Raw genomic sequence first — 26,275 nt, forward strand, 5'->3', positions numbered from 1 at the left:
TGGAGCAGATTTAGCAAGCAGTCTGGGTTGTGATATTTGTGTATTCCCAATGCATTTGCAGCTTATTTCAAGCGTGCTACAAGGAGCCAATATATCTAGTTCCATTTGCAAACACATAGGGCCAAGTCTGTAAAATTATTTTAAATGTCCTTGAAGTTACGTTTGTTAGTTCAAAACCTGAGATTAACGAATTGTCCACTCTAATTCGGAAGGCAGAATATTGTTCTGTTACTAGTGACCACGATAACCTCTGTTACCAGTTTGTGCTGTTAAACTTTCAGCTTCTTTGCACTACTGCAACTTCTCTCTTAAATCTCTTATCTTAAAGGGATATACTTATTATTTTTAGCAGCATTAGTATGATGAGCAACATAACTAAAATGTTCCTGGTCTGGGAGTCTTCACGCCTAGTAGAAAGGTAGATCGCACAGTGGGAGACCCACTGAAGGTGTTAGCCTGAAATTATTTTTTTACTGTTGCCTGGGTTCTTCAGAATTGCAGTTCATTATATCATCCTTTATATATGATGCAATATACAAATGGGAGTCCAAGACATCTCCCATTCAGTCTTTTCTTCCAAAAGGAAATTCCACATCCAGTTTGTATGCACTTAAAGAAATAAACACCGCATACACTTTCTGCTTTGCAATAGTTCTTCCGTGTTTGAAATCCGAGCTGTTAAATGTTCTAGCACTGGAAACATTTTTACATTTTTGCTGTAATTGTGCTAGTCGAAAGAACAAATGTAGGTTGCCCACTTTCTCAACACTTGCTTCAGAGTCCCAGGCTGCTGAAAATATGCCTCTTGATGCATTAGCAGGACAGTAGTTCATTCCTTCACAATGAATTGATTTTGCTGACAAACTGTGTCGAGTGTTCCATTCCTGTACAGAATGCAGGCAGCTAGTGAGCAGAACATGTCTGTGTGTATGCGGCTCGCCGGAAAGCTTAGCAGGATGCACAGTCTGAGTCTGAACTGCTCGTGTGCTCCAGGCTGCACTTGAAGGGATCAGGACTGACTGCATCGAAGTCTGCCGTGACTCCTGGAGTCGAAAACATGTGTCCTAAATGATGTGGGAGCGCATTACTGGCTTGCTGCAGGGAGCTGCCTGCTAGATGTGCTGGCTAGCTATGGTAGTGACAAGGAACTGTTGTGCTTGAGGATGAACAGCACTGGGGAGTGCTTTGTAGCTACCCAGGCTTCCCCATTCTGTCCTCAGCGCTCTCCCCTTCTGCTCTACTGATAATGAAGCAGGGAAATCACTCAGGTGCACATATACAGGCCAAGGCTGTACTTCTTCAGTTCCTTTTCACTGGTTGGCTTATGGACTCTTCTAGGGTATAATCGAAGAGGCAAGATTCTATAGCAGGAGCACTCCTCCAGAAGACTTTTATGGATTTTTCTTCATTTCCAGTTTTACTTAGTTGTTACACTCAACATACTCTACTTCTGTCTTGTGACTGAAGTATTGTATTTCAAGCCAATAGCACAAAATGGTTCAGGGTTTCCCATTTCACTTTTGGCTATTCTCTTTTTAAGTGGTATTATATCAAGGAAGGCAAAATTACAAGCAAGGTGCTCTGACTCCATCGTTAGTGCTGATCTTCACAAGGGTGCTTTTCCAGTTTTGTGGGTAGAAGTTTAAACATGCAAATTCTGTCCCTCAGGCAACAATTTAGCTCATTAACCTATTGTATTACATAGCGCAATGAAAAGGTTTTTAGAAGGCAAAAGACACATAGAAACCTTGTAATATATTGGCTCTGCCATATTTTTTCTTCACTGTTACATTTGATGCTCTGTAACTACTAAAGCCTACGTTACTCTCGGGGAACCCCATGTGAACCCAGTGTAACTGTCCTTCTTTCTTCCCTCCAGTCCATTGGCCACAAGCCAAAGGTCTCACTCAGCACTTCGGGCCTGATGTCATTCTGCCTTACATTAGTATAAATGCGGGTTCATTCAGCCACCTAAGTCACTTCAGGTTTTTTCCAGTGCCGTTCAGATCAGAATCTGACCTGCTGGACTGTGCAAGATCTTTGGGTCTTGTGTAGGAACCATCGCAGATTCATGTTTTTCGGTGAAAACAGAAATAAATATATGACATCTCAAACTGGGCTTCCACTTCAGCAAAGGAAAGTAGTGGAGAGCAAAGCTTTTTCTACCACTTTACATTTTTTATAACCACCTGGCACAACTTTTCACTGAATTCAGAGATTGTACACTCCAGAATCTGCAAAGGACTAAGAATGATCAGCTTGGCAAAGTGTGATGCTAAAGAATATTCTTGTTGCCAAATCGTGTCAATAATGATAAAACACATCTGAAAAATTACCTATAGCCACCTGCCCTCCCTGCACATCGCTAGTTGCCAATTTCTTTACGGTGTTTTGTTGAGCCTATGAAATACTGGCTAGGGGTTCTCATCCCAGGAGAATATTAACAATAGGGAGAAAAAAAAATGTAATTTCCTATAAGAAAAATACTGGGTTTGTGCCAGACATTGAGGTGTTTCATACTGAAGATCAGCAGTCATTCATCACAGTGGGTGGTAACAAGGCTTTTGTAATTGCAAATTAATTGTTTTGGCAGGAAGGCAGTGGGTTGCACTCTCAGAGAGATAAAACCCCTAACTGTACAGCACACAGAGAAGCACGCTTTTTTCAAAAAATACTCTACAATCTTCCAGTGCCAGGAAGGCATGTTTTCCAAGTTCCAAATGTTTGGGAACATCAACAAAATCCTCTATATGCCTCACTTTTAACGATTAACTCACATTACATGATAAGGAGAGCAAATCAAGGACAGCTGTGGTTGGAGAGGTGTATTCAAAACTGTTGCAAACATAGCAGCAAATCGTCCTTTGTTCTAACACTCATTACAAATTCATGGCTTGACCCGCCATCTGTTTATGATAAACCACGGACAACTTGTTAATTCTTCATAAAGGTCATCTCCTTCTACCTTGGAGAAAATAACTTTTCTTGTTGAACTGAGAGAAAACTCTGCAGGAGGGATGGTGGCTTAAAACTGCAGTCGCACGCCGCAGCTGACAGACCTTTTCCTGCCTCTTACTTGCGTTGGCTTTAGCGAACAGCTTTCTGATTTATGGCTGCTCATGTGCATTCAGCACCACAGCTAGAAACTGACGTTGGAAAATCATCCACAGGTCTCACTGGTGCAAATCAGTTGTTCTCCAGAGAGTGATACAGCCGGGTATGAGAGGAGAGGACCCAGCAGGCTTCTGTATTTTAACTTTTCACATCTGTGGTTGTAGGCATGGCCAGGAGCCAGGCCATCAGTGTGTCCTAAACCTACCTACTGCCCCAGTGGGCTGCTCTAAGTTGCACTGCTGGTTCCTATCCCCTGAGTTGTTTTTTTCCTCTGGCCCATGGTCACTGATGTGCAAATCACAGGCACTTTTACCAACTGTACTGCTTTAGTGTGGACAAACTAAGAAATACATTTTCCGTACCTGCAGTGCAAATACACACTGGAGGAAAGAAAGGACAGCTAATACAAGTTCAGCTTACCTACAGGCCTCTGTATGGCCATGGGACCATCACTTAATGAATTTATGCTGCTGAGTCCTAGCCATCAGACAGGTCGGTGCCTTGCTTGAGATAGTTGTTACGCACCATTTACCATCATAGTAAGACGAGCAGCTCCTGGGAGTAATTTTATCCCCTCTCCTTGGTAACGGCTGCATTACCCTTTGAAGCAATCTCTCTCCGCTCACTGATTGCAAAGAGAACCTAAACAGAGCTAGTTCAGAAAGATGAATCTTACCCTTTTTGCTCTCTGATTTTCCATTCTCCACCTGTGAAAAGTCTTCTGCTATGGTCAGAGGTGTAAAAATGGCATATTGGCACTAAAACAAGTTTGAAGCTCTCTCTAGACCTTGTGATAGCTGTCAGCCCCGGTTAATGCAGCTATCGACACAAACCTAGGCATGGAAAGTGAAGGGAGAACCAAGTCTTGATCATGCCTTTGAGGCCATGACTGTGTCTTGTTTGCACAACAGTTTGCACAGCTCATCTCTGCTGGAGTTTCTGGGAACAGCCGTAGTAGAAATCATTTTGATGGTTCCTTAGAAAGGAGAGTGCTGCAAAAAGGCCGTATTCATCAGTGTTTTGTTTGAAGTGGAGCACATTCTGTTACACTGTTATTGTCTCATGTTCCAATACAGCCTTCAGTGATCCTATTAATTGGAAGAATAACTTTCCTTTTTTGATACTTTTTATTTAAAAGCCTCATTCATTAAGTGCATTTTTGTGATGGAGAATTAAAGCCTCCCACCAAGATCAGTGGATTTGAAATGGAATGTCATCGCGATTATTTCACTCCTTTTAATGTGAAAAAGAAGAAAGCACGCAGGACAAGCCTGTTCAAATATTGGCATTCGTTTTCTCTGAATTACTCTGAGATGTTACAGTGTTTAGGATGATGTCTTTAAAAAGATGAAAAGTGGGTAATTCACTATTTAATGTTTGTACTACTCAACTGGAGAGGTTTTTATCCATTGAATCCTTACAACATGCAGTATGTGTCCCTAGTAGGGACTGCTGTAATTTTGCAGTCTTTCCAAAAGCCTAGGGAGATTTATAATGACCACTGAGGCATTAAGGTGACAACTTTCAAGAATATCTTTAAAGAGTAATTATTACCAACCTGCTGGTGATCCCTGGGTTGACGATGCAAAGTGATGAAACACAGCGTTCATCGTCTGTTTCAGAGCTGAGTAGCTCCCTGTCCAGGCAACACTCAGGCAGAACTGACATGATGGAGATGAACAGCCTCTTGCTGAAATCAAATAATCCTAATGGGGTCTTTAATTACTTTTATTTTTTAATAAATTGCATTCAGGTAGCATTGATCATTAAGTGATGAGTAATTAAAATGTGTTCAGTGGAGCCTCAGTTCCCGAGATACTCTTTCAGGATACCATCTGTGACAGCAGTCAGTGTGGGACTGTAGTTCATGTAGCCCATAAAAACATTGTTCAGCATTGGCGTGAGTACATATGCTGTGGAAGTAGGGTAAATTCTTCAGCAGTCAGCCTGAGTTGAATTATGTGATTCCACGGTTACATAGTTATAGTTTTCCATTACTATCTAGCTTGAAGTTAGCTTAATTATGTTTTTTACATAAGGCATTTTTCAGCATCATTTTCACGAAGTTTTATGGATGGAGTAAGCTATGGAGGGTTTCTGCTTGTACCTGCCACAGATCAAAACACTGCACACAAGCTACAATTCGGCACCCTGTAGGCAATACTGTATCATTTCATATCTTTGCTGTTATTACTTGCGCTCATTCTTGAAATCCAGTTTTTAGGTAGTCCTTTGTGGAGCCAGGAGTTGGATGCAGTGATCCTTGTGGGTCCCTTCCAACTCTGGATAAACTGTGATTCTGTGACGTGAATTCTGTCCGATTGCTGTGATGAATTAAATGCCATTTCCTCATTAGCATCCACCTGGGCTGCATTGCACAAGTACTTAGGGGCACTGTCAATACCCAGAATATTCATGCATTCAGCTCTTAATCTCTGAACTCTCTGTGCACAATGGAACTTTTCAGAATAGCAAAGTCAAGCTTAATTAAGCAGTGAGAGATGCTGGTCAGGTCTTGTTCCTTAGGGTCATGCAGTTTGAAAGCACAGCTGTAGGCAGTTTGCAAAGATTGCTTCTCTCTTCTCCTTCTAAGATACTGTCACATCAGCCATGAGCATTTTCTGCTATAATTTATTGTTTCTTCCCATTCTGAGTCAGAAGGGTATGCATTTTTTCTTGGTTAAGTTAAACAAATCAGTCATTTCACAAAAGTTTCCAAATGAAGGATTGTTGTAAGCAAGACCAGATATGTTCTCTTTACAGATCTGGGGTTTAAAAAGAAGAAAAAAAAAAAGGGAAGGAAAGAATAGGGAAGCTTGAAAAACAGCTTACAGTTTGCTTTGGGCTAATTAGATGTTATCGGCGAAAAGACAGAAATCTCTTTCTTTAGCATGATGCCATGGTGAAAGTTGAACTGGTGTTTATGAAAGTGTATTGCATGCTGCTTTTCAGCTAAAACTCCAGAGTTTAAATTAGTAATACTCATAAAAAGCCTGATGGTAAGGTGTGTAGAGCACTGACTCTCTGAGCACACACATGTATATCATTAAAGTCTCAGGAACAGAGAAATTCCAGGACATTTGTCATTCATCTCAGATGCTGTGTTAGAATGTTATTAATAGGAACTTGCCTTGCTTTCTTTCTGACTTTCATAGAGGCAAGAAATAAAGACCCCTGGGGGAAAAACTCTGCCCTATCCTAACGCCTTGAAATACTTGAACTCTGAAGTCAGTAAAGCCTGACTGTATCTCTGAATATTGAAGCTTTAGCCATAGTGTTATCCTTGGCTTCAGCAACCTTCAGCAAATTGGGGACAAACTAGTATCTGTAAACTTCAGATGCCTGCAGACTGATGAATAGAGAAAAAAAATCTTGCCTTCAGCTTAGTTATGGGTGTTATCTTGAACTCTCTCTCCCTACAACAGATCAGCCTTATATTGTAGTGCATTCAGGATTGGCTGAAGGGATGCTATGACCTTCTGCTGGAAGAAGCAAGTCTCTTACAGAAGAGACGAACATCTCTTAGAGGTTACAGAAATGAGAGTTTTAAAGGTGACGTGTGGTTTGAGTGCATCCCTGTCAGGTCAGCAGCCCTCAGCTAAGGCACAAGCAATGCTTCGTTATTCCATTCAGCCCCGAACAGATACATCCCGCCCGTCCTCTGCCATGGTAAATCTGTTCTTTTTTCTGTCCCCATTCAGCCTCAACACGGGGATTGTTTGGACTGCTCCCTCTTACACATTCCTACAGCTGCCCAAAGGCAGGCCTGCCCTGGCTTAATTCATTCTTATTCCTCTCTCTGTCTCTGGCTATCTTTTGTACATCAGGAGTTGATGAACTCCCTGACAGATCTCAGCATTTACTGTAAATTCATTCTGGTTTAATACCTAATATTCTCCTGAGGCATTTGCTTTCAAAGCAATTAGACATCTGTCCTCACCTTTGGTAGATTTCAGGCTTTCATACCAGTATCCTAAGGTGGAAATAGCATTCCAGCTGAAAAATCATAGCTTGGTCTTAAGGTTGGAGTTTTTCTGTGAGTAAATCTTCTTTAAGCTGATGAATGCAGCTGCTGCCTTGATAATTTGTGAGTTTATTTCCTTCTGGATATCCCCACTGGCTTACATGTTACTGCCAAGGAATGTGAATGGAGGCATTTTTGTATTCCTTTTGCCTTCTCAAGTAGTGCTTAAACTGGGAGTTAAAAGGGCTCTCATTAGGTTCATTTTTCGTAACTGGTCGTTAACCCCCTCTTTCTTACAGTGTTGAACAAGCCTTTGATTTTTGCTTCTGGGTCAATTTCTCATTTACAATGGCTCTATTGTCAGTTCAGTGTGTTGTGGCTAAACTATGTGAATTTTGCGTATGCGTTTTTCTGATAGCGATATCACTGGCAATGCCTGGTGGAAGGGAAGAAAACACTTCTTTGTTTGACACCAGAGTCGCTATTCAACCATTTCCTCGAGTCCCTGGTTTTCCAGTGCAGGCAAGATGCTTGCAGATTTTCTCTCGGCGCTTGCCTAGCAGCCCAGGAGGCAGGCAGAGATCCACGCCGCGCCGCACGTGGTTCCAGAACTGATCTCCACATTCGCAGATCACCTCCCTCCATTGTGGCATCAAAACATGTGCGTATTTTGAGAGCCACATAAATGCTTATAAAAGCTTTTCTGATTTTCAGAACATTTTCGTTAATAGCAGTATTACAACTCAAGTCAGTGTCCATCAACAGCGTTTGAAACACGATTGGTACAGTTTCACCGTGCAGCCCTGGAGCCTCCCAGCCTCCTACAGAGTGGAACTGAACCAGCTAAAGATGGATGAGGTGCTGGGCTGCGGGGGTACTTTCAGCACCAGCCCACATTCTGCCCCAGGTGTCATGCTCTCGCTGGCAGCTGCTGGCTGCCTGGAAGTTCCCCTGTTTGCAGAAAGACTGCAGCAGCTTTCCCGACTCAAGCTCCTTATACCAGTGTCCAAGCCCAAGCGTCCTGTATCAGAGGGCACAGAGTGAATCCAGCCCTGAAAATTTTTCCATGGATATACTAAATTGTTCCATAAATATTTGGGAAAAGAGAGACTGAAGCGATGCATTTAGCTGTCCAGAATAGGAGGAAAGGTATTTATGGGAATTTGCTGTTCAGTTGGAGTTTGATTTTTATGCCTCTTTTAATGATGTCCTCTCTTCATCGTGCAGCATGAGTAACAATTCCCCCTTTGTATGTATTTTGTATCTATTCCTATTTCCTATTGAAATTCCTAGGAAAGAGACTATCCAAGTACAGAGTTGAAAATTTCATCTTAAAATAAGCCAGATGTCCAACCTTCCTTTAGCTGCCAAGCCCAAAAGAGTTCAAGAAAGATGTTAAAATCCGTCTTCCTGGCTGTGAAAAACTAATTGCATAGCATAGGTGATGATCCCAGTCTCCCAGGAGAAGGAATAAAACTACTTCGGGCAAAAACTCTGCTGTTATTTGTCTAAGGATTGGAGTTGGCAGTGTCTGTGGAAAAAGTTTCATTGCTTGCCCTCCTTGCTGGTTAACAAATGCAGAGACAGGAACACAGTCAAAGGTAGGTGAGCATTTGTATATCAGTATCTGAAAACCTTATTCACCTTATGAGAAAAATGTTTCTTTCTCTCTCTTATTTTCTTTTCTTTTTTTTTTTGGTGGGGGGGGGTTAAGAGTATTTGTAAGCGCAGGGAGCGCCTAAAAGCCAGAGACAAAGGTCTCAGCCTCACTAAATTACAATCCTGTGAAGGAGCCCCATGGTTATTTTATGCCTATGTGATAACAGCTATTCTGTACGTAAAATGGATGTGCAATTCACTCCCCTTGAAAGAGTTTTGTGAGAATTAAGACCAGTAAGGCACTCTGGAGACTACAGGTGCCGTTGAAATCCTGAGGATAAGAGGTTGAGTTTGACCAGTGAAGTGGAAGGGACTAATAGCTGCATTTAATCAGGATAAAAATTATTAATTTTAAACCTAAATGTAGTGGCTGTGACTGATTGTCTTCCAGACTGGTAGAAATCACTGAGGATGCACAGTGCTGGGGAACAGCAGAGGGGCACCCACGACTAATGCAATGCCTCCATCTCATCCCAGGAGCACACGTTATGAAGGGGGGTTAAATACGGGACTTTAATGACTGCAGTTTGGAATATCTCACAGGAGGATATACAAGAAAGGGCTCGTTCTACATGGTCCTAAACACCATAACAATTGCTGAGGTATTAGTAGGCAGTCACCAAAACGTCATGTAAATTCAACATCTGAACATTTAAGCGCAAAAAAATCTGCTGCAAACTCCTGTGTTGACACTAAACTTGAAATAAGAAGTATGTGAAGGAAAAAAAAAAAAACAACTACTTATTAAATAAAAAAGAAGTTTGAAAACACATATAAACTTTTAATTTAGCATGACTGCTACCTTCAGAATACAATAGTAAGGTCTTGGAGGGGAAGGATAGCTGGAAACAGAGGTAAGTGGCTTAGTGGCAAAGCCTAGAAGGGATCTGAGCCAGAGTTTGTTCAGAATGGAGACATTCAGTCCTGGAGAAATGGCATTTGGGGACAGAACAGGAACAAAGAGCAGGTGGACACATTTTCTCTCAACAAAAGCAAATACCAATTTGGTGAGTAAAACAAATACAGAAAAACTGCTTAATAAGCAGTCATTAATGTGACTGATGGAAGACGAAAATTAGGTAGAGTCTATGTTACTTTTGTCAACAGGCTTCTCTGATCCTACAGTTCCTCCTACCCAGAAATGAAGAGTGCACATCATATAAATGTATTTCTGCACTGAGCTGTCTGAAGCAGGGCTCCACTGGCTCTATTTTACCGTTCTGTTCATCTGAGCCCATTCTGCGTCAGGCCTTGCTGTGGTGCACAAAGGAAGAAGCTCCCTGTGCTGCAGCCCAGAACAAAGCCATGCTTCTTGTATCAGATGGTCTTTGAGAAGCAGCAGGGATTTCTTATGATACTTCTAAAAGAAAGTGATAGGTGGGAGAGGTGCAGGGCTACATGCATCCGTGTGTTCTTCTGTCCCTGGGTGCTAGTCTTAAAATCATCCACACTGCGTACGCATCGTTCATACTTGAACTTCAGTCCGGCCCCGATGTTGCTTATCTTTTGAGCCTCTGAGATGTCCACCATGCCATTTTTAAGAAACACTGCTCAGAGGTGATAGTATTTACTGCACTGACCTTTTTCAGAAACAGCAGAGGACAGAAAACATGATCATTTTGACACCATCCTAATTAGATTTCCTGACGTTTCCCCCACCTCCTCTTCCCCATCATTTGCTTGTGTGTGGCTCTAGCAGAAATAGGAATCTTACCAAAGTCCTGCAACCCATTGTTTCTTTATTTTAAATACAAGGTTCTTTTATTAACTCCAGCTGGTGCACCTCACTGTGTTCACTGCGTTTGTTTTATTAAAATTGAACTGCGTGCAAGTAGGACATTGTAAATCACAAGTGACTGGGCCAGAGGAAGAGGGAGGGAGAGGTAGGGACTCCAATTGTATGACAACAAAGAGAGCATATAAACAGGCTGGGCCTCTTGACTAATAGAAGCCAAAACTCATGGAGTACAATTTGCAATTGCTCCCGGGAGGACAGGCAAGTGCCAGACGGTTAGCGGGGATGGATGAGTGAGTACTTGAATACCTGATGTGTTCTCCCATGTACTGGAACGGAGCTTCTCTAGAGGTCTGGGCATGCTGTAGGAGCTGCCTGCCTCTGCTGTAATCCTTGGTTTTATCCCATATCAGTACCTGGCAGTGGTCATCCTGTCTGGGGAAGAAGCCTTGTTAGACGTCCAAGTCTTGGGGAGGGCTTTTAAACCAAGGCAACCAGCTCCACTGGGTCCCTCGTGGATAGGGAAGTGGAAGCTGCTTGTGCAGTATTAGGCAGTAGACATTTTCCAGCTCTGCGTCCTTGTGGCTGGTGGAGGGAATTGCATTTCTGCCTTCTTGAGCCTCATGGGTATCCAGACAGACAGCCAGTGTCAGTGGGCTCAGGGTGAAATGAGCCCAGACAGAACGACAACAGCTCCCTTAGCTGTTCTTCTGCGCACAGCGCTCTCTGGAGCTGCAAAATCATCATGGACAAATGCAACAAAAGCTGTATGAAGATTCCCTGGCTGACAAGTTTGCTCTGTGTTGAGTCCTCAGCACCATACTTAGCTGCCAGCCCGCTGCACGCTTCAGTTTTGGCACTTATTTTCACGGTGTTCACGTACATGTGATTTTGAAGCTACTCTGCTTCGACCATGTCTCAGTCCCTTCTCTCCTCCAGTGCTCCTCAACCTGTGGGAAGGGCCTCCAGTCGCGTGTGGTGCAGTGCATGCACAAAGTCACCGGGCGCCACGGCAGCGAGTGTCCCATCCTGTCCAAGCCGGCGGCCTACAGGCAGTGCCACCAGGAGGTCTGCAATGAGAAGATTAATGTCAACACAATTACCTCGCCCAGACTTGGTGAGTGAGGGGTGTTGGGGTGAAGGACCAGACAAAAAGCCCAGGGTCCCAGCGTGCCTGGTGTTAAAAATAGTAATAAAAATGAAAAATGAGGCTTCAGAGGATTACCTGGGGCCAGAATTTTGGAGAGGGCCACCCAGCCAGACCCTCGACTAGTGTGGATAGGTCCTCTCTTAGCCATTAATCCCTGTCTCAGAGCTCAGCAGCGGCTAGACCTGAGGGACCAGCAGGAGCAGACAAGTGGTGGGGGATTGACTGATCACAGAGCTGAGGGAGCTGACAGACTTACCTTTCTCAGTCCCAGACAGATCTCACCCTGCTTGCTCTGTGGTGGATGTGAAGTGTGGTGCGTTACTCATCTGTGCCCCAAGGAAAGTACATGACCTTGACAAGCAGAGCATGGCTGGCTTTGTTGGTTTTTTTCCCCCTTTCATTTGTTGCCACAAGAATGTGGTTTGATGATTTAATTTACCCTGGGAGGCAAGAAAGCATCCAGCCTCCTTCTGTGAACTCTGATTTTCTGCCACTGTCCTTCCCCTCAGCCTCCCTGCATCCCCCGCGTACCTGGGCGAGCTGAGTGTGCGGTGACAGGCCCTCTGTTCCCAGGAACACCTTAACTCTGTGTTTAAGAAACGGCTCTAGTTAAGAATGCTTCTGTCAATACAAAACTGGGGGAATCCATAATTTTCCATGTCATATTTGTTTAGTTTATAAGGGGATAATTTTTTTCTCCTCAGATTTCAGCCATTTGTGTTCAGCCGCGGCTCCAGGAACCGATTTGGTTTCTTTACATTTCACACATCATCACCAGTAAAATGAAGCTAAACTAAGCCATCAGTTACTCTGACACAGCCTCATCCATGCTTCCTGTTGCTTTCAGGACAAGAGGCTGGGTTGTAAACAATGCTGCTAAGGTCTCACTAGGCAGAACAGCTTCCAGTCCACAGCCTCTTTTAGCCTAAGAAGCCTCTAGCACACAAGAAAAGGCAGAGTTGCTAAATAATAGGGAAGCATTCCTAATCACACTTTCCGAGGTTAAGTAACACTTAAACTAGGACTGGACTTGAGGCTTGCTTCTGAACTGAAATTTGTTTTCCCAAAGTTTAACATCTGTTTTTTTAAAAGAGTATGGGAAATTTTATTCTTGCAAACGCAGTCATACTGAGGCGCTTTTAAGCTCTTTTGTTTAAGAACATCTGAGAGTACTTCCCAGATATTTTAGCACTATGAGCATAGTGGAGGGAAAACATTTCATTTGAGAAATAAGCCTTTGATACACTGATGAGACAAGAAATCCATCCTAATTCACATTTTAGGGCAAAGCAATAAAAAGCTCACGTGTTTAGAAGACTGAGGAGGCTCAAGTCTCTGCTGAAAGTAATCTGCAAGTAATTTGGGATGCTTTTGTTTCTGAACCAGGCTTGGAATCACCAGGGCCAGAAACAATGATATTTGATATTAGCAGAAAGATACATCATTGAATGTTTTACTCTTCCTATATACAAGCAGGTTCCATTGGATTATTTTTAATTTCTAGATTTTGTAGTAGAAACCTCCCAGAAAAATTTATACAGAAAAAATGCAGTAGACTACAAAACTTATGTTGCCTTGTCCGCATTCCAGAATGTTTTTCATCCCAGGTAATGTTGTCAGAAATATCTAAGACTGGAGTTCACCTTGCCTGGCTTTCATGTTTCGTGTCCAGTGTCCTTCAGTGAAGACACGTTTAGAGGGGATTTATTCTGTCCCCATGGCACCTGAACTATGTTACTTCTAAGGCGTGCTTATGTCTTCACAACCTATAAGGGTTCTTGGACCTCTAACATATTGGAGTCCTACCTTATTTGTGGCTCAGTGCCCTTCTATTATGTAAAGATTCTTACGGTGTATCTCAGACATTCTTGCAAGATGTCTAACTTACTCAGCTACATCATGTTTCTGAAAACTGCCTGGCTGGAAGCAGGAAAGCAGAGGGTACTGCAGATCTAACCCCCTCAAAGATCCCCTTCGCTGCTGGCAGACTCAGAAGTAGCTCTGTCCTCCCTGCATTTAAGATGGTCAATTTTTTTTTCTCACTTTTTTTTATTTAAATTGGTTTCATGTTTCTTTTTTCTCAGACAGTGCAACTTCATTACATCAGATTCTATTGAACTTTTACTACTTGTCCAGTTAAATGAAGCTTCAGTGATATGCATTCCCACCAGATCTACTGCCGTGGTTTTCTGGTGTTTGGCACTGAGACTCACAGCTAAATTCAGGATAATAATGGCCTTTCTTGGTTTCATCTGGCAGAGATGAGAAATGATGGACTTGAGATGCTGCTGGGTCAGCACCTTTTGATGTTCTCTAATTAGTCCATTTTTCCCAACCTTAAAGGCAACAAGATTTATTTAGAAGATTTTCCAGTCATCACAACATTCATAAGACTGCTACATGCAGTTTATAAATCAAGTAGCATTAAGTTGACTGCATTCACTGGATTTATGCACTGTTATCATGTGCAGTTTTTACTCTTGTCACTTATTCATAAAACCACTTGTGACACTTTAATGATAGTGACAACAGATTCAGCAATGGTATCTTCACAGTACTTTCGCCCTGCACAAACATTTTGTCAATCTGAGTGGGTTTCTGCCATCCAGCCCCCTCCCAGTAGCTAATTGTTGTCCATCCGTATTTTACTACTCTAAGAATTATTTTTTGCTACCTATCAGTTTAGCTTTATATCCATTAAATGAGGTTTGCTTTTGCTCCTCTGCAAAAATATTTTCCACTGAGAGGATGATGGCCTCTCCTGAAAGTGTGCCTTAGCAAAGCACTGTCTGGAAGCACACAGCTTCCCATTGACTGTTGGGAGGTGCTCTTGTGCTTAAATCTAAGCTGAGGCTTTAGGCATTTCGTTCACGTAGGTCTCCTTGTCACTGTGACAGAATAGGTACAATGTGAGGAGCTCTGTGCTCGCGCAGTCACAGCCAGCTTCAGACTTGCAACAAGCACTTCCAAGAGCTCTCTATCCATTGCCTGTGATCTCAGTAGAAAGAACATCATCCGGTCTCCAGTGTTGACAGACTGAGATTTCTTCTTTCGTATGCAGAGATTTTGATCGCTCCTGCAATGCTGTTGTCTAGCTAATCTGCTAGTTTTTCCTTTCTTTTCTTGTCCAAAGCTGCTCTCACGTACAAGTGCACAGGCGACCAGTGGACAGTGTACTGCAGGGTGATCCGGGAGAAGAACCTGTGCCAAGACATGCGGTGGTATCAGCGCTGTTGCCAGACTTGCAGAGACTTTTATGCAAACAAGATGCAGCAGAAGAGTTAATGAACCTGTGCTACTTCTTAGGGTATTACAGCTATTTGTATGTAAGTCACGGACTAGTAGGTCTGAGTACTGGAACTTCATGAGTTTGCTACAATGTGGTGGATTCCAAAGCATACCTAATAAGACTTGAAACTAATTCTACAGACTGGATACCAAAGTAATCCACTCATCCACCTTAAAAAAATTAAAAATAAACATAAAAAGCACACACAAAAACAAAACAAAACAAAAGCAGAAAAGAGTCATCTCAAGGAGCCAATCATTTTATCATATCTTGACATCTTTACCTTTTTCATTAATGCTTTTTACTTTAATATATTAAATCACCAGCCACTGGATGGCTTGCTACCATTAAAGAAAAGGACAAGAGTTGCAAGGTTGACTAAGGTTATGGGTGCCTCCATGGAGGAAGGCCTCTGGCAAAATAAATCAGCAAAGGTAGAGACATTACTTACTCTTTTAATCTTGGCTTTCATCTGATGTTTTTAATTCCCAACAGTTATCCCACTGTGGAGGGGACTTGGAGGGGCACGCAGAAATTAAATGCTTAATTTAAAGAGGGGATTTGCTGTAAAAAGCTTGTGAAAACTGATAGCAGAAGATGGACATCTCTGAAATTCCCACAGAAAGCTCAGTACAGTTATATCCAACATTCCAAGTCATATTTTTTAGAGCAACTAAGGACTGCTCTTCTTTCCAATTCTAAAAACCAATCCTCTCTCTTTTCCCCAAAATAATATAGTTTCTTTTTTGAAGCCTAATTTATGAGCTTAATGAAATGGAAGCTTATTAACAGCAGTAGGTAGTAATTTTTACGCAAAAACCGTACACAGCAAGGTGGAAAAAGCCAGGAATCATTTCGTCCAGCAGAGCTTAGTGGGGGATCGCTTGGTCTAATCTCTCTCCAGTTTTTAGAAAGCAATCAGATAATGAGACAATGTTTTTCTGTTTGGTTTTTTTTTTTTAAGAGGACCATGAAACTGGATAGCATTGGTACAGAAACAGGCCTTGGAACAACCTTTGAAGGATGGACTGGAGAGCAGAACAGGTGTTTCCTGTCTCTTGGCTCTTGTATACAGCTGAGATTATGTAGCATTTTGAGTCAAAAGTGCTATAAGCGATACAAGACATTCAAGATGAAACCTTGAGTTTGTTGAAGCCCTAAGGCCAAGAATTCTATTGCCTTCAGTAAGGGTTAGAGTTTTGCTCACTGTATTTTAATGCTTTCTGCCTTAATTTTGTGGTGCTGTCAGGTTTGGTGCTGTTGGATTGGTGCTATCAGAGCACTTCAAAAGTGCTGCATGTATGATATTCTCTTCCATGTGTCTGCACTTTAAACCAAACTCCTCTCTGGTATGCGAGACTTGAAACGGGAGCTCTACCCAGGGCAGAGTTTGTCCCCTCTGTTAGCCCTACAGACCAATGTCTCTCTATCATATCTTGCTCCAGCACGTATCGTTTCCCTTGCCAGGCTCTAAGGCCAGTTGTGCAGTGGTTAAGTTACAGCTTGCTCTTCACAATACGAACAGAGCCTTTTGGATGAATTGCAGCTTTGTACTCGCTCTAGAACTGTGTGTTACTGTTTTATTCCTCGGAGATGAGTGCAGAACTAAGCCCAGCTATTACCCCAGCCCCTGGGCCGCTCGGAATTGCAGCTCACACCTGTCCTCAAGTTGTCTTTGTTGCTGTTGTCTCCTTTCAATGCAAGGAGGGATAAAGACTCTTAGTACCTAACGTATCTTTAAAGCAACTTCTTCTTCCTTATTTCAATATGCAGAATCTCACTGGAATAACTCATTAGCGTTTTATCAACAGCTAAATTTTTCAAGCACGGGGAACTAATATTCATCAACAGACTAATACTGCGTGGGCTTCACATTCGCATCTGTGCTTATGAGCGCGACTGAGCACGTGTGCAAACAAGGGTTTGCCTGTATGCACAAAGCCACGTTTGCACACAATTTTTTCCCAAATGCCTGTCACAAACAGATCTGCTTTCCTGTTCCCCAGATGATTTTCTCTATTAGGGAAATGATTCTAACTTGTTTTTGTTAATACTGGATGTTCTTTTGGCATCTGATTGTCAGGATCAGACCTCCTTCTTCTGTTCTTCCCACCCTGGAGCCCAAGTGCAGAGGTTGTGTAACTACTTAGCAAGCAAGCAATGGAAAATGTTGTGAGAGGGGTGACATGGAAGGTTTTTGCAATACCACAATGGTGTTGGGTTAGGCAAATTTATAGGTAGATGTACTGCTAATGAGAAAGTTCCAAGAGAGCAGACAAAGCCCAGAAAAGCTAATTTATATTGATATTTTATAGCAGTAGTTTCCCTTCTTGCCTGCTGTCATAAGCTGCGGTAACACAGCCCTGCTGCACAGCGGGACGGTGACTGTCCTTCCTGCCTCCCCATCGCCACAGGCACCTCACAGCATCGTGGCTGAGCTGGCTCTCTCACATCCTTCATTTGGTTTGGAGTTTTTCTTTTAATGGGCAACATTTGCCCGTGAATTGGCCTGACTTGATGAAATGCCACCCCCTCACTGATCTTTTTTTGGCATTGCTAACATTTACGTTGGCCTGTTGAAGGATTTGCCGCTGGGCTTCTCTGTTTTCTTGGAATAATAGTTTGTGCATTTGTTATTAATGGGAATCAAAGGTGTTTGAATTAATTTTTAAATATCAGGGGTTATTTTTCCTTCTGGTGCTGATCTGTCACCCTGTCTAGGCAGTAGGTGAGCTCCTAGAAAGGTGCATAGATGAGGAAGGATTTTAATTATTTTTTTCCACAAATAATTCATGGTGGCTACGTAGACTTGAGGCCTGTCCCAGTACACTTGGTCCTGGATTTTAAAGGACATTTGGTCCCAAGTTCTGGGTCCTACCTAAGGAAACGTGAACTTAGAAGGAATTCTTCTGAATATCTGAGCACTGAAAACCACCTCACTTGCTCTCACAGTCCACAGATTAGTGTGCATCAACCTTTTTTTAATAATCAGAAACCAACTTTGATTAAAAACTGATGGCACAACACAGCTCCATTTTATTACAATCTCTTGCTTTATCTGGTGACAACCCTCCCATTTTATAATAACCAGAAAAATCAAGAAAAAAGGGTTCAATTCTGTTCGATACTCATGCACTTCTGTTTTGTATCATTTTATAGGAGCTTTACTATGAATTTACAGCTATGCTCTGCCCTCAGTTACTCCATCCTGGTGAAAGGAAAGCTGTTTGTTTCGGTGTATCTATGACAATACATTTTTTTTTAGTTGTTGTTCGTAAAAGATTGACACTCTTTAGATTACAGTGGTGGTATTTCCATATTGTAAACAATACTCTGTACTGTTACTAAAGTACTGTACATTTCTAGTTGCACAATTGTGTTATTGAGTGTAGATTCTCACTATCTCATGTATGGTGCTAATTTTGTTGGTGGAGAAGAATCTTAGCAGTTGATTATTGCTTGATATTTTATTATAATACAGGGATATATCCTCCATGGCAATAATATCATTTAAGTTTTTCATTACAGAGTGAAATGTATATATTTTTCCATTAGTTAATTTGCATATGTACTGTATCCATGGTAATTTTCTTCTTGGTGCTGGCTATAAATAGAAAAGATAAAAACAGTCAAACTGAATGGAACCAGTTGTAAATGAAAACAAAAAAAAAAAAAAAAAAAAAAAGAGGATCATTCCATTTTGAAAAAAAGAAATGAGTATGTTGAATAATAAATTTATTTTTTCCATAACAACTTTAATAAGGTTTCCGAACTTAAAAAAAATAATAATAATGCAAAGCAAATCAAACAGCTAACATGAAAATTAAGAGCAGGGACTGAAGCTGTAAGCAGTACATCATGCATCTGTCTAATACTGGACTGAGACTGGGAAAATTGGTTAAGTCTAGGCCAACTGTTTGGTAGCTGTGGTAGGTGTAAAAAGCCATTTGTCAGCAAAAGTCTGGCATCCTCTTGTTCCTGGTGTGCTAACAAAGCAAGAAATTACGGGTCTTGTCCCGACCGGGTTGCAAAATAAAGCGCAGGGAATGTTGATACCTGCTTATTGTCTAGCAAGGTCTGCGGTCAGTGACACAACAGCAGGAAATGCCTGTGTGGGGAAAACGAGCCAGGCTTCGTTTGGGGTATCGCTGGGTATGGCTGAGCAGGCTGCGGGGAACCTAAAGCTTACGCGTGGAGGGAGAGACGTTTTGCAAGTGCTTTTGGGAGAGGTTGCTTTCAGTATATGTTGGAGCTGAGATGAAGTGGCAGCTAGCTGTGTGTTTAATGGTAGCTGCTCCACGGGCGCAACCTGATAACGAAGGCTGCTGAGCATGTGGAAATTTATATTGGAGCTAAACTATTCCATTCCTTGGAACGGTATCTACGTAACCTAGCTGCACACTGCTCTGGTGTGAAATAAACAGAATTACTTCAGTGCCAAGTGTTTTGGATGTGTTTGTTGTAGGCACCAGCCAGAATCTTTGTACTACTTAATTCCTCCATCACCCTGGTGAAGATGTTTGTTGTTTTTTTCCAATAGCTGCACACAGTTATGCCTGTAGGATCCCTTCCCATCCTGTCTTACAAAGATGCCATCATCCATATCCCATTCCAGCCCAACTCTTGTTAAAAGGACACTTTTGGAGATGGGAGCAGCACCTTTCTAAAGCAACCTTAAAAACGAGCCCTAGCTTCTGCAGCTGGTGTGAGAGTCCTCCTCCCAAAATGATTTCCAGAAATTGAGGTTATACGTACATTAAAAATAGAGTTCATTTGCTGATCTCACGCTGGCTTCTTGGTAATAGCATAGCACTGATAGGGTTCCTAGTTTTCCAAGGTAGCCGTAGGAGATACCAGTCCAGCTGCCATCATACACATGACTCTTAACAGCAGCAGAATTTTAGGAACTCCATCCAAGTGTTGCTGTATATTAACACATCATCGTGTTTGTGTATTGCCTGGAGTCAACATATGATTGCAATTGTTGACCTGTTTAAACAATAAAACATAGCTATAAGCCTTTGGAAGCCAAAAGGCATTACATTAAGCTATGGGATATGGCAAAGGGTGGGAGGGGTGTAAGGAATGCTGTCATACATTTGGCTTGAAATTTTCCTGGTACGTGCCAACATGTCGTCTATAAATCCGGTAGGCTTATGTACTTAGTTTGCCTATTTTGCATGTAGCAGTTTGCTGTTTTTCCTTTATCCCTAAACCCCATCTTCCAAGCAAGAAACCAGCTGGTTTGGAGCCATTTTCCTTGCCCGTGATCTCAGTTGTCTTTTTAAGACACCTCAGCCGAGCTCGTTACAGGCAGGTGGGGTCAGATGGCTCCGGTGCTCTGGCACAAAAGGACCATGAGGAACGCATAATCTCTGCTCAGCTGCTTGGAACTCACTTTTGCCTCCACAAGCTCCACCTGCTTCTTTCACTCTCCTCCAAGCCCTGATGTACACAGCAGCCTTCGCCGTCTCTTGAGCTCTCACAGCAAGCTGGCGGGACCCTGCTTTCTCTGGAAGGAAATTTCTTTCGAAAAAGCTTAAAAATGGAGCACCAGCATCAGCCCCATGCATCACCCAGCGTGTTACTATTGGAGGATCTTCTGCTGTTGGTAGAGGAAAACTGCGTGTTACTTTGTGCTTTCCCCTACGCCACATGGTCCACTGGAAGAGACGTGTTTTCGTACTGGAGTGTCGGCACAAACACCAGTGTGCTGGGGAGTGCAGGCAGAGAAGAACCAGGCCAGATGCCAGGTCAATGCACTCACACTTTCCTGACGGTGTAACAAAAGAAGCCCAGGTAACCTGCTTGCAGACAAGTTTCTTGTACCACTGGTTGGTCATCGTGCTGTGTGAATGCACCCAGAAACAGGCAGGCTGTGGGAACGGCTCCTCAGCAACATTCCTTAGAGTGCTTGGACCTGTGCTGAACGTGCCAGATAATACTTCTCCATACAAGTTGCCCTTCAGCAACCTGTTTACCTTGATTTGGAGGCAGGTCAGTAGGAAGACGAGTTCCTCAAATGCTACTAATGCACAAGACCAGTTCTCTTTTCTAAGAGAGCATTTTTCTTTGTCCTTCTGTCATGTCTCCGGCTTCTCTTCGCCCTCTTGAGAAATGGGCCTGTCTGCCTGGAGAGAGACTTCCCGACAGCATAGCCGCCTTGGGCAAAGAGGACTGCAGCATCTTCACTTCAGCTGGGAAGAACTCCCTGCTTAAAAGGAGAGTTTAAATGAGTGTGTGTAAGCAGAGATGGGCCGCAAACTTCCCCTAGCAGTAACCACCCCAGAAGGCAAACGGGGAGTCTCCAGCGCTGACCTCTGTGTGTCTCACATGGCCTCGTCTCCTTTCATGTCCCTTTCATGTGACAGACCCCACGATGAATGTCTGGAGGCTGCACTGTACCACAGTTACTATTTTGTCAGAGCTGCTGGCTCTGCCAAATGGTGGCCAGACACTCGGACAGACTTTCCCAATTAGCAGGGTCCTGCAGCTGATGTCTGGGGCTCGCATGTGTGTGCCCCATGCTTTACCGCAGCCGAGACGCCGGCTGGGTCCACGTAGCCCGGGGTAGGTCTCGGCCTCGGCTGCTGGGCTGGAGAGAAGCAGCTGGGCTTTTGAAAGCTGTGGTTTCCCTCAGCTCCTCTTGCTTGGCTGTGAAAGGCTCCTGTTTGGGTGGTTAATCCTTTCATCCCTCTGCGGCCTGGGTGGAGCTGGAGCCTCCAGCGTGACTCGTCTGGTCACGCCACGGGCCCTGGCTTCCCCTCGGCCTCGGGAGGGAGCAGCTCCACACGCTCGCCGTGGCGGATCCCACAGGGCGTCTGGGTGTGGGGCTGGCTCCTGGCACAACTCAGGATCCAGGTGAGCCCTTGCATCCTCCTGCCTTGTCCTCCCTCCTCTCTTCCCCGTGGACCCGCTTCATGGCCTTGCCCTTCTTGCATAATCTCTGTCCCTTTCCCCTCTGGCTCTGCTTTCAGCTGCTTTGTGTCCCACGAGCTTTGCACCCACCAGAAACTTCACCACCTTTGCTGCTGATACAAAACAGTCCTTCATCAGCACAAGTGCATTTAATCTCCTCCCTCAGCCCTCTGAAGAAAAATAATTCCTTTAGTAACCTTGCATCTCCCCTCATTGTTGCTTCCTGGCTGGTATTTGTTTCTGAGGTCTTTTCTAACGTTTCAGTGTTCTTTTGGCAGTGGCACTTCCATAGATGCTGCAACCAGACGTGGATGCTGGAGGGCCATGTGCAAAGAAATGGTCCTTCTCTGAAGAGTTTACAGCCTGCAGGCGGTCGTGGGGAAAAAGAAGATTCCCAAAGCAGCTGCTTGGGGTTATTGGCAGCAGCAAGGCGTGGAGATGAACATAGGTTTCTTCTGAATGAAGTGAGTGAGCCTACACTGCCATTACCGTGCTAGCAGAGAAGGGAAAGGGATATTCCCCACTGGTTTTCTCTCCTCAGACACGTTTTTTGTTATTGGAAGTAGCGAAGGGTAAAGTGCACATCACTTCGGAGATGCCTCTTACAGCAACTGAGAGGCAAGATCCAGCCACAAGCTTGGCTACTGCTCAAAACGTGGGCTGGCAGAGAGAGGGAAAGATTCGTTTGTTCAGCAGGAGAGTGCTGGTAGCATGCCAATCCGTACGGCTGCCTCCGCTACCCCAAAAAGCATCGGCTGTCAAAAGATCACGAACAGTTTTCTCTGAGGTCGCTGCACACAGCATCATTTTGCAGCCGTTGTGGAGACAGGCAGTGAAACTGTTCGGAATGTGAAAAAGGGGAATCCTCTAACAGGACCTTTAGGCTGCACGAAGTTGAGTGCATCCAGGGCCTGGTCAGCAAAGCCAGACAAGCCACTCTTGTTTTGTTTTTGGTGTGGTTTTTTTTTTTTTCATTTTCTTGGAAAAGACATTATTTGAACATTTTGCAGCTTCCATTTATTTCCCCGGCTCTGCATTTTTCCCCTTGATTTTGTCTCTGATGGCAAAAAGGCCCAACCAGACTGCAGCTTTGTTTGGCACCAGACTTGCCTCCTGAGATGATCGCACAAGAAGTCTTTTATCACTTCGGCGGCCGGGAGCCAGAGCTGCTTGTGGTGGAAGTCGCCGGGACTGTAACCCCGGGGCTGTCGCGGGATGAGAGTCAAGCTCGGCCTGTCAGCAAGGCGAGTTGCAGCAGTCTGAGCCCTTGCCAGGACACGTCAGTACTTCTAAGCGTGCTTCCCCCGGTGCTGTTCTCATTAAGAAAAAGGTATGAAATCCACATCTAGATTGAATTAGTCCTTTAAAAAAATTAAGTGTTGTCTAAAATGTAAATACTGTCCAGAATCATGGTATAATTCCTTAGGAAATCACTATAAATTGAACCTCCCCTGCTCTCCACTGCTTAATAACATCTTGTTTTTCTCACAGAGCTGGTTTGAATTCTGTGCCGCTTGCACCGTGTTGGCTTCAGCGCTGCCACCTTTGCTTAATGCCCAGGTTTGTGTTAAGGTGGTGGGGTCCTGGGTTTGCCAGGTCCCCAGAGCTGCCAGTTCCATTGCTCGCAGCTTCCCCAAATCATTTCACAGCGCTGGCTGTGACCATACCTTGAGGAGGGGATGCTGAGTAAGCCCAACAAATGCTGCCAGCAGTCACGTTGCCCAGAGGGTGAGGAAGATTCTAGCTGTTTCCTTTTCCCAGCCATGTTTTGCTGAAAAAACAATTTTAAAGGGGAAAAACCAGCTTTCTGCGGGTTCCCAGGTATTTTTGTGCCATTCTCCCTGCACCGTTATTAGCAACAACATTGCCTGTGGCTGGCTGGCGGGTAAGGAGGGACAGTTCTGCAACAGCTGTTTGCACACTACCTTCCTTTGCAAACAGTGCCTTTTCCCTGTCTGTCCCCATGGCTCAGTTTATTTGTATGCAAGGCAACCGCGATGTTTACTGGGGCTTTCCATCAGCTGTATGAACTCACAGCAGAATCAGCTGTGTGGATGTCCGTTACTGTGAGAGTTGCAGTTGTTGGGTAATAGGCTCCTGGGCAGCTCCTATGAGAGATTTGGTCTTTCTTAAGTGTCTCTCTAGACAAATTGCTGCCTGTGCACATACATATAGTATAAGAAAGAAAAAAGGAAGTTTTTTTTGTTTTCCAGCCTCCCTGTAGAATGGGTCTAAAAACAGAACTATCTTTCACTATGGAAAAAAAATGACAAAAATATCCTCATATTTGTAAACACTTTCTAGATGTTTTTCAGGGTATCTCTAGGACTTGCCAGGCTCCTCCCCTTTCCTTCCCTGCCTCACCCTAAATACTTCCATTTTTGGCTAAAAAATCTTAAGTTTGGGATTGTTTTTAACCAACAATGTCAGCCAAAACCTAAGTCCTTTCTTCTAATTTTTCCGCCTAATTTTTAAAGTATCTTTTGGCAAAACAAAAATATTGTTTTGATGGAAAATCTTCAACCAGCCCTGCTCATTAGTTTCTGTCAACAGTCATACAGGCAAAACAGAGCATCTTCCAAGAGAGGAGACTGTCCGAAAGGGCTGAACACGAGGCAGGAGATGACTAACGCTTCTCTCCCCAGCTCTCTGCCCTAGCCAACATCGTGCTCTTTTGCAGGCTGCAGACCTTAATGAGACCCATCTTTCTCGAGATGTTTCCAGTCTAAATTCCTCTTGGTGGGTCAGCTCAATAATTCAGGTATTTTGCCAGGTCGATGGAAGATGCGGGTGGCACAGAAGGATCACCAAGGGATCGCAAGACTTGGAAGAGCTACATTCTGCACCTCTTATCTATGTTGACTAATATTTGTGCTCCTCCAGGTAAGTACCTGCTGGAAGGGATGGATGGGGACATGGGGCCTGGTCCAGCTCACTATCAGAGTGAATTTTGGTACGCTGTTGTTGAACGGAGCTGTTCAGCTATACCAGCAGCTGAGCCATGCACAGCCGTGAGCAGTCTCCATGTAACAATCACATCGCTGCTGTGTATCTCTTACCCAGCTGTCTGCGGGGAAGGTTTTTCTCACACTGAATCTGGAGTGTGAATTCAAAGGGAGCTCTGTTCCTCTCATTCTATGGATTCCTGTGATGGACTGGGAGACAGTGAAGGAAGATATTCCTGCAAAGAGGAGCATAAATTTCAGTGTTTGGCTTCAGGAGCCAAATAAGCTTCTGCACACTGGCTACATGGGCAGCATCCTCAGAGGACAGCCAGCCCTCAGCAGTCCCTAATATTGGCCAAGTGCTCTGAGATCTTTCAAGGAAAGGCCTTTTAGGTGTGGAAAAGTTTATAGCCCTTCTTTGACCACTGGTGATTTTAGAGGGTTAAGTTAGGAACAGGAAATACAGTGACTAAAGTAAAGCCATTAATATTAAATTCCAGCCTTTGCCAGATAGTCTTGTGTTATCTTTGCTCTTTCATGAAATATTTTCCAGTTTTCCTTGCAGGGCATTTGTTACAGGGGTAGCAACTGAGGAACTGTAACTTGGCACATCTCCACCTGCTTTTCTGTGGAAGTGCACATTTGTGCCATGGGATTTGAAGAATTTCCTTTGCCTCTAGAATTGATATGCAAACAGTCAGCTGTACACACATCAGTCTGTCCGGTAGACGTGCTGCATGACCTAAGAAATAATACAGGTGATCAGCACCGTGCTGGTGACTCCTGGATTTCTGGAGAAAACAGATTCATTTTACTACATCTAGAAGATGGGAGGTCCTGTATACAGCCTCTAGCAATAGAATCTGCTGCGCCTGACTGATCACAAAACACCCACCAGGATTTCCCTAACAAAACTCTTGACTATTGCCAAGGAAAGCAAAGGTTTGTAAGGAATGTGAGCCCTGACCTTGCCATCTCAGAAATAGCTTAGGGATCTCAAGGTGCTCATTTCAACAGCCAGGCACACATCCCTCCTGTGCTATACCAAGTCTGCCAGTCTGAGAGGAACCAGAACCTCCCATCTCCAGCCTGCACAGTGAGCTAAGTAACCCTTTGTGCCAGAGCAAACATAGAGCCCTGTGCAGTCAGCACGCAGTTCTGCCAGCATCTCTTTCTTTCCCTCCTCAAATAAATAGTCATTGACACAGTTGTGATAAAAGCAGCAGGGATACAGTTTCTGTGAGACAGGTCACCTTAGTCTTCCCCAGCCTGTTTGCTGTCAGTCACACTATTTGTATTTGTACTGCCACACGATCAGGTATGGAGTGAGGGATGTTAAGACCAGGAGAGATGAGTTTCCAGCTGCATAAACCTGCTCATGCCATCTCTCCAACTTCTGATTTCATCACAGCCAGCATCTGTGTGATTGAGCTGTTGTGCACCTTGTAGGCAGACATTAAGGAAAGGAAAAATTTCAGCCCGGAGAGCCCCATATCTCAAA

General features: G+C 43.7%; 1 protein-coding gene across 2 annotated transcripts in view; it reads left to right on the top strand.

Annotated features, from left to right (window-relative positions):
* ADAMTS17 (ADAM metallopeptidase with thrombospondin type 1 motif 17) overlaps window positions 1–19,348 on the top strand; it is a 177,623-nt gene extending 158,275 nt beyond the window's left edge. For both annotated transcript variants that reach the window (XM_048076347.2, XM_048076348.2), the window contains 2 exons: window positions 11,412–11,589; window positions 14,756–19,348. In XM_048076347.2, coding sequence (XP_047932304.2) covers window positions 11,412–11,589; window positions 14,756–14,907 — 330 coding nt within the window. In that variant the 3' untranslated portion in view covers window positions 14,908–19,348. The remainder of the gene's footprint in view (window positions 1–11,411; window positions 11,590–14,755) is intronic.
* The last annotated feature ends 6,927 nt before the right edge of the window (window positions 19,349–26,275 follow it).

This window comes from Anser cygnoides, chromosome 11, assembly GCF_040182565.1.
Source record: "Anser cygnoides isolate HZ-2024a breed goose chromosome 11, Taihu_goose_T2T_genome, whole genome shotgun sequence".
Lineage (NCBI taxonomy): Eukaryota > Metazoa > Chordata > Aves > Anseriformes > Anatidae > Anser > Anser cygnoides.